This window comes from Emiliania huxleyi (genome assembly GCF_000372725.1).
Source record: "Emiliania huxleyi CCMP1516 chromosome Unknown EMIHUscaffold_12, whole genome shotgun sequence".
Lineage (NCBI taxonomy): Eukaryota > Haptophyta > Isochrysidales > Noelaerhabdaceae > Emiliania > Emiliania huxleyi.
The window spans coordinates 1125602-1133438 of NW_005201392.1; the positions used below are offsets into that span (position 1 = coordinate 1125602).

General features: G+C 67.1%; 1 protein-coding gene across 1 annotated transcript in view; it reads left to right on the forward strand.

The window, feature by feature from the left end:
- Nucleotides 1-6217: 6217 nt before the first annotated feature.
- EMIHUDRAFT_433653 (hypothetical protein) overlaps nt 6218-7837 on the forward strand; it is a 3126-nt gene continuing 1506 nt past the window's right edge. The window contains exons 1-6 of the mRNA XM_005790596.1: nt 6218-6225; nt 6332-6412; nt 6566-6606; nt 7192-7321; nt 7487-7604; nt 7707-7780. Coding sequence (XP_005790653.1) covers nt 6365-6412; nt 6566-6606; nt 7192-7321; nt 7487-7604; nt 7707-7780 — 411 coding nt within the window. The 5' untranslated portion in view covers nt 6218-6225; nt 6332-6364. The remainder of the gene's footprint in view (nt 6226-6331; nt 6413-6565; nt 6607-7191; nt 7322-7486; nt 7605-7706; nt 7781-7837) is intronic.

Below are 7837 nucleotides of genomic sequence, written 5' to 3' on the forward strand. Positions count from 1 at the left end.
TCCCTCCCCTTCCCTTTGGCAGTGGCCTTCTTGGTTCAGCATCTCTGGGGCGCGCGGTGGTCGGTTCCCGGCGAGAACAGCGTCGCCCCCTGTGCAACGCGCTGTCAGGGGTTCCCGGCCGACCGGGGCGGCCGGCTTATTTTTCTTTCGCGCCCGTCTCGCTCCCGCTCGGAACCGATGCAGGCGCGCCGCCGCACGGCCGCATCGATGCACCGCAGACTGCAGCACCAGCCCCACCCCACCCACCCCAGCCACCCACGCCCACCCGGCCCCCTCCAACCCCCCTCCACCCCCCCTCCACCCCCCACCCAGCACCACCTCCACCCCAGGTGGCAGAGCAGGGCGCTCCCGCCCCGGCGGGGGCGCGCTTGGCGGTGGCGGCCCCGCCTCCGTCGGCCGAGGAGGGAAGCGACGAGTCCATCGGCCGCTCGCTCGCGATCCAGCAGATGCTGCAGCGCTCCGCGTCCGCCGCGGCCAACGCGAAGCGCATCGAGTCTGAGCGCGGCGCCATCCTCAAGCAGAAGCAGTCCGAGGCCGTCGCCCGCGCGCTGAGCGAGTCGCGCCGCGCGCGCTCGCAGCCGCTGCAGCAGGCCGCCCCCGCCTCTCTCCCTCCGAAGACGGCCTCGGCGCAGGCCACCCCCGCGGTGGCCCGACGCGCCGAGGCGGCAAAGGCCTCCCCTCTCTTCAACATCTCGCCCAAGCCGCCCGCTGCTGCGGCGCCGCCGCCGCCGGCGTCACCGCCGCCGCCGCCGCAACCGCCGGGGGCGCCGCCGACAGCGGGCGGGCCGTCAGGCAGCGCTCGACCGGCCGCGCTGCCCGCCCTCTGCCTCCCGTGCTGAGCTCCCCCGTCCCACGCTCGCGCGTCAGGCGCCGTGGACGGCGTCAAGACGGCCTTCGGCGTGCCTACCGCGTCGAAGAGCCCGTCGCTGGCGTCGATGGCAGCGACCCCTAGAAGCGGAAGACGCACTCGTGTATCCCAACAAGCGCTCGAGAGGACACGTACTCAGCTGTCTTCAGCCTATATTCAGCTGTATTCCCTGCGTCCGTTGTATTCACGCGGTGCTCTGAATACGCATGCACAACACCGTCTTCCCGCCCTGAAGTTGGCGTATTCAGCGCGTAGGGCGGCGACCCACACGCGGTCCGTCTTTCTTTTTGACGCGTGCGTGTTTCTTGCTTTAGGCGCGAAGCTCCGCCGGACCCACCTCGGCCCGGCCGCGCCCGTCAGCAGCCAGCCCCGGCACGCCGCGCGCGACAGCCGCCCCGCCCCTCCCCGTACGACACCTCACCACCGCACCGCGCCCCGCGAGCACAGGCAAGCTCGACGTCTCCCTCGCCGCGCGCGCAAAGTCGGCTCCCTCGCCCGGCGCGCCGAACCCCTGGCTGCCGCGGTCGGTATCGACGCCGCCCACCGCCGCCGCCGCCGCCGCCGCCGCGCCGCCTTCAGCGCCCGCCACGCCACCGCCACCGCCACCGCCGGCCGCTGCGCCGGCCGCGGCGCCGACGCCGGCGCCTGCGGCGGCAGCAAAGGGCGGCGGGGCGCCCAACCCGTGGCTGCCGCGTGGCTACGCGTCCAAGGCTTAGCGGCTCTCCGCCACATCCGACGTGCGGGGTCAGCTTGGAGAAGTGTACATGCCGTGCCAGCGTCCCCGCACACTTGGCCCTCCTCTAGACCCGAACCGGAAGGGAGGTGGGCGAAGAGGGTCGAGCCTCTCTCTCCCTTACCTAGTCTTCGGCCCTTGTCACACCCGAATCCCGACGTGCATGTGTGTCCGCCTCGCTTCTTTGCCTCCCCGCGCAGCCGCCGCCTAGCGGCAACAGGACAGAGCCTCCCCCCGCCCCGCCCCTCGCTTGCCTCAGACACACCGCCCCCACGCCCCGAGACGCGAGGCCTTCCGTGATTATTTTTTTATTGGCGTGGGCTCCATGATCTGAACGGGCATGCTTACGAGCGGACGGCGATCGAGCGCGCTGGCTCGCGAGACCTAAAAGAAATACAAATAGGCAAAAAGCCTAAGCCGACGGCGAGCGTGCGCGCCCCCCCCCCCCCCGGGTCGGGGTCGGTCCATTTTTTGTGTGCCGATTTTCTTTTCAGAGGCCAGTCCCGTGCCCAGTGTTGTGCGAGGGAGTTTTGTTGTAAAATTCTTTTCAGAGGATGCAGTGGCGGAGGCGGCGGTGGCGGAAGAGGAGGAGGAGGAGAGTGAGGGGGAGGCGGAGGCGGAGGCACCTGTGACGGCCCCCTACAAGCAAGAAGGGCGACTACCGGTTCGCGCGGGAGAAGAATTGCGACCTGCGTTTGCTTGACTTCGAGACGTTCCTTCGGCGGCTTCGGACACGGCGTCCGCCGTCTTCTCGGAGATAGCCGCGCAGCGGCTATGTAGGTTATCCAACAACGTGAGGAGAGGGGAACAGCAAGCATATCACGTAAACGCCGAAAGCGCGTCGCCGTCGGCTCGCAGCTTTGGGCCGCTTGCTCAACCCCATCGTCCGAGTCGTGCGCAATCTCGCGTGATGACATCTCGCCCTGATCCCACGCCAGTGGGGCAGGTGCATCATATCGTCGGCGATGGGGGCCTTTCGAGCCGACGTTCCGCCGCACCGGCAGACGTTCCGTCACAATGCCGCCGCATGCCGCCGCAATGTCGATTGCAATGCAGGCAGCGCAGGAACCGTACTGGTGCGGCAAGGAAGAGGCCGGCCCACATGGGCAGACCTCCACTGGGGCCACGTGCAAGACAGTATGCAACGTGACGCCCAGAGAGACAGCTCCCCAACCCGCCGCCGCCAAGGCATTGGGCCTGAGGTGGAGCTGTCCGAGGACGGATGACCGAGTCCTCCAGAGGCAAGCCAGAGGCATGCCAATAGCAAGCCAAAGGTAAGCTGCTGGCGTCCACAGTTGGCGACCTCAGTGTCGACCACAAGGGGCGAGATCACGACGTGGCGTCCCGACACAAGGGTGCCGACCGGGCGAGAACGCCAGGCGAGCCCCACAGTGGCGTCCATGGCGTGAGGCCAAGGCCGCGCCATGGCGTCCACACAGTCGGGCGTCCACAATGTGTGACGACCCCATCGTGGCGAACACAAAGAGGCGACTGCTGTGGCGACCAGCGGTACGCCAAAGGGTGCTAGAGGCGTGTCTGGGTAAGCCGAGGCTTGACAGCCACCTTCGAGGCCTCGTGGCCACCTGTGAGGCTTGTGAGCCATCTCGAGCGAACCTACATGGGCGGTGGGCGCGAGGAGGCAATGGACCTCTGACGCATCACAGAGCTCGAGATGACAAGCGTGGCGGAGCTGAGCAGCGCAGCCTGTACAGGCGCTCGCACTGCCAGCCCGCCCTGCCCTCGCCCCGCCCCCCCGCCCGCCCGCCGGTGGCGGGCCCGTCCTGGCTGTTCCCTTGCAGGAATTGGCACTGGACGAGAGCTGGGGTGGCGTGAACGTGACATACCTGAGCTGGGGCGGCGTGAACCTAACAAGGTGCACCCAGTTACCGCTGAGCCGCGAGGCGAAGGCAACATGTTCTGGGGTGGGGGCAGGGTCGACCGGGCTCCCCACACCAGACATGGGTACCAAGGTGCACCGCATCCCCTGCTGCTCCTCTGATTTTCGAGGATTTGTCCCGGCCGGTTCCCCCAGTCTCTCGACCATGAGAGGAAAGACGTCCGGCGGGCCACATGCGATGGGATCGATGTGCGATTGGAGCAGCAACTACACGCCCGGGGCAGCTACGGCCGCCACCTCCTACCGGGCGGCGACCCCAATTTGTCGATGGGTCTTTATGAGACAACCTGGGACTCTCCACTCCGGCAGCCGGCGCGATGGGCCTGTTTGAGCGCCGACGCCGGGGTCGTGTGGCGATGTGCCTCGGGAGCTCCAGACGCAGCTCTCGGGGCACGCCAACCCAGGAGATTTAAAGGACCAATCAACAAATACAACCAACGATCAGCTGGAGAACTCGGACGCGATGGATAATCGGAGATAGCCGCGCAGCGGCTATGTAGGTTATCCAACAACGTGAGGAGAGGGGAACAGCAAGCATATCACGTAAACGCCGAAAGCGCGTCGCCGTCGGCTCGCAGCTTCGGGCTGCTTGCTCAACCCCATCGTCCGAGTCGTGCGCAATCTCGCGTGACCCACCCTCCTCTTCCCTTGCACGCGAGTGTTCTCTGATTGTATGTGTGGACAGGGAGTGTCCTGTCCTCACGGCGTCGGCGCATGTGTGTGTGGTTCCCAGTGTGGGGCCTGTTTGAGCGCCGACGCCGGGGTCGTGTGGCGATGTGCCTCGGGAGCTCCAGACGCAGCTCTCGGGGCACGCCAACCCAGGAGATTTAAAGGACCAATCAACAAATACAACCAACGATCAGCTGGAGAACTCGGACGCGGTGGATAATTCGGCAGGCGGCGGACCAGCTGAGTAACAAACTTTCGCACGCTCAGCACCTCGATGAGGTCACATGGACATGGACCACCAAGAACTGGCACGGGCTGCAGTCTGCAGATGCAGCGCTTGTCTGTCGTTCTCCACGCCGCCGTGGCGTGGCAGACGGTGAACGAGCTAGCGTGCGGGGAGAGCGGCATTGTGCACGGAGCTAAGTGCATTGCCGTTCTTAGCGGAGTCGCTTAGGCGGCTCCGGTGGTGTGCCTGGAGCGGCCGCACATTGCTCGGTACCCCCCCTGCACTTCTAAGCCCGTCCCTGCTGCTAGGGGGGGGGGGGGTCTGACCCCCCCAGCAGCAGAGAACACTCTGGACCCAGCTCTCCCGTCTCTTCGCCGCCGCCGCCCCCCTGGCTGGTCCATCGCGAACCCACTATGATTATCGGAAGCTCTCCTCCAGCAGCAGAGCCAGAGATGTGGGTGTCTTCCGACAAATCAAGCAGCCCGACCGCCGCGAAGCGTGAACATAGCGAGAGGTGTACTCCGCGACGTTGAGCGCTGCACGCGGTACTCGGCGGTGTCGCAGCGTCGAGCAACACTCGGTGTCAGCGGAGCGTCGCGCCTACATCAGTAGTCTCATCGCCGAGTGATTGCTGGCCTGTGGCATATGACCTCGCGCGGATATCACCAACAACGAGCATGCGAAGATAGGGAACCATATCTGATTGATGGACTTGTACCGCCCGCTGTGCTCTCCGCTGTGCCACAGCTCGTGCGAGCGCCGTATCTTCCCTCCTTGAAGCAGAGGCGGGCCGCGAGGCACGAGAGGCGTAGAAGAGGCTGGCGTGCCCCGCACACCGCCCGGCTGGCAGTAGGAGGGCCCGCCGGTGAGACCACTGACTGATTTTGGTGCCCCGAGCATACGCTTTAAATTCTCGCCACTTGGAACGCATGCTACTTATTGCAATACAGCTGTCTGCACAGAGATGCCAGCACCCCCCACAGGCAGAGCTCTGCTGCTAGGGGGGGGGGGGGGTCTGACCCCCCCACACGCCGCCACCACGCAGGGATTTTAAGGAGATGAGTGTCGCCCTCATCACCCGCAGGGGTTGTGCACGACGCAATGCAGCAGGCTGTGATGCAATATGGCTATGACGACGAGCTCTACCAGGCATGGAGGGACGGCGAGATAGGCGAAAAGGACTTGCCGGAGGAGGTGTCTGATGGCTATGACTTTGGACCTTTGCGAGAGGTGGCGAGCGGAGCAAGCGCGGTGTAGGCGCGCCCACGCGGCGCAGCGGCTCTCCCGCGACCATAGCCCCTCCCGCAGCCGCAGCCGTAGCCGCAGCCCCAACTCTTGCTGCTCTTCTAGTGTCGGGTAGTGACCAGGGGTGAGGGGACGGATTGAAGATCCCTACCCTCACACCAAGATCGTGCAGGGCGGGGACACATGTCCCTAAATCCCATCTCGTCTCAGAGTTTGGCCTTTTTATTTATTTATTCATCACCCGCGTGACCTCGTCTCTATAGGAACACCACAAGAGTCGTAACCGGGTCTTCTTTCTAGGTGGAGGAGGGCTCCTGGTCGGCTCGGCTCGGCTCGGCCCTCCCTCGGGCTTGTACCGTCGGCCGCACCTCCATCGCCTCTGCTCCTCCATCGCCCGAGGCTTGTGCATTCTTCATGGCACTCCCCCGTCGTGCTCCTGTCGGTTGCTGGTTCCGCTGTACTGTCGGTTGCTGGTTCCGCTGTATGAGGTCCCGGGTCCCGCAGCTCCTCCGCAACGATCGCTCGGTGTCCGCGCTGTCACCTTCTCTGCCTCACGCCTGTCCGATCCCGATTTCTTTGCGTCACAGGTGGCCCGGCGCCCCACATCTTACCCGCACCGCAGCGCGGGCCCGCCTCGACGTCCGACCTGTCGCACCGCGCTCCGACGTGCGCGCCGTCCGGCTCCGTCTTCAGGACCACCGACCGCACCAACTCCATCCACGAATCATGGCGGACGCGGAGCTCAACGACGACGACCTTGTCGATTACGAGGAGGTGAGCGGCGCCCACGCCACAGCGGGCGGCCCTACGCCGCGCCTCGGAAGGCGGCGAGTCGCCATCGCGCGCGCCCTTCGCGCGCGCCACCTCCCCCCCCGCCAAATAGCCGCCGCCCTCGACCCGCTGCGCGCCCTGCGCGCGCGCCTGTAGGAGGAGGCTGAGGAGACCAAGCCGCAAGAGGAAGTCAAGAAGTGAGTCGCTGCACGCAATCTATCTCGGGATACCGCCCTCCACAAGCGGCACGTCGCTGTCGCCGCGTGGCCACCGGAGTCTTAGACGACGTCTCCACTCTCTCGCTGCCACGCGCTGGCGTCCATCGCGCCTTGCAAGCCCCTCCCCCGAGCGCGCGCGCGCGCGCGCCGTTCACCGCGTGCCCCACCGCCCCGCCTGCCTGCCGCCGCCGCCTCCTCCTCCTCCCCGCCGCCGCCGCTCCGCCCCTGGCCGCGCGGCCGCCGCCGCCCACGCACAACGCCCGCCGAGGGCCTCTGCGCGCGAGAAAGAGATCTCTCTCCCGTACGTGCGGCCGTCGTCAGCCGGTCCGTCGTCAGCGGGTCTCGATCTGCCGGCGGCGGGCGGACGGCGGACCCTCCGGAGGCGGGCCGCAGCGACGGCGGCGCGCTCGATTACCCCCACCACCGCTCTGCGCTCGGGCTCCTTGGGGCCGATGCTCCTCCTCCTGCTCCGCCTCTCGTCCTCCAAAATACGCTTTGGGGGCGCGGGGCGCGTGGCTCTGCTGATCGGCGTTCCTGCGCTCCGGCTCCTCCTCCTTCACTCAGGGGCGGCACCTACTCTGGCATCCACGCCTCCGGCTTCCGCGACTTTCTGCTCAAGCCCGAGCTGCTGCGCGCCGTCGTCGACTGCGGCTTCGAGCACCCCTCCGAAGTGCAGCACGAGTGCATCCCGCAGGCGCGCGCCTCCCCCCGCCCGCCCCGCCACCCCCTCCACCGCCTCCCCGCTTTCCGCCGCCGCCGCTGTGGTCCCCCCTCCCCCCTCCCCCGGCACCGGGTTCCGGCCCTACACACTCCCGTGGCGGCAGCCTACTGACCCTCCCTGTGCGCCGCCTCCCCCTAGGCCATCCTCGGCATGGACGTGATCTGCCAGGCCAAGTCGGGCATGGGCAAGACGGCCGTGTTCGTGCTCGCGACGCTCCACCAGCTGGAGGCCAAGGAGAACACCGTCTGCTGTCTCGGTGCGCCGTAGCCCACGCCCGCCACCCCCGTCCCCCCCGTCCCCCCTCCCAAGCTCCACGCGCACGGCGCACCCGCCGACCTCGTCCGCGACCCCTCCGCAGTCCTCTGCCATGCGCGCGAGCTCGCGTACCAGATCTGCAACGAGTTCGAGCGCTTCTCGCGCTACTTGCCCGACGTCAAGACTAAGGCCACCCCCCTCCCCCCCCTCCCCCGCATCCCCTTCTCTCACCAC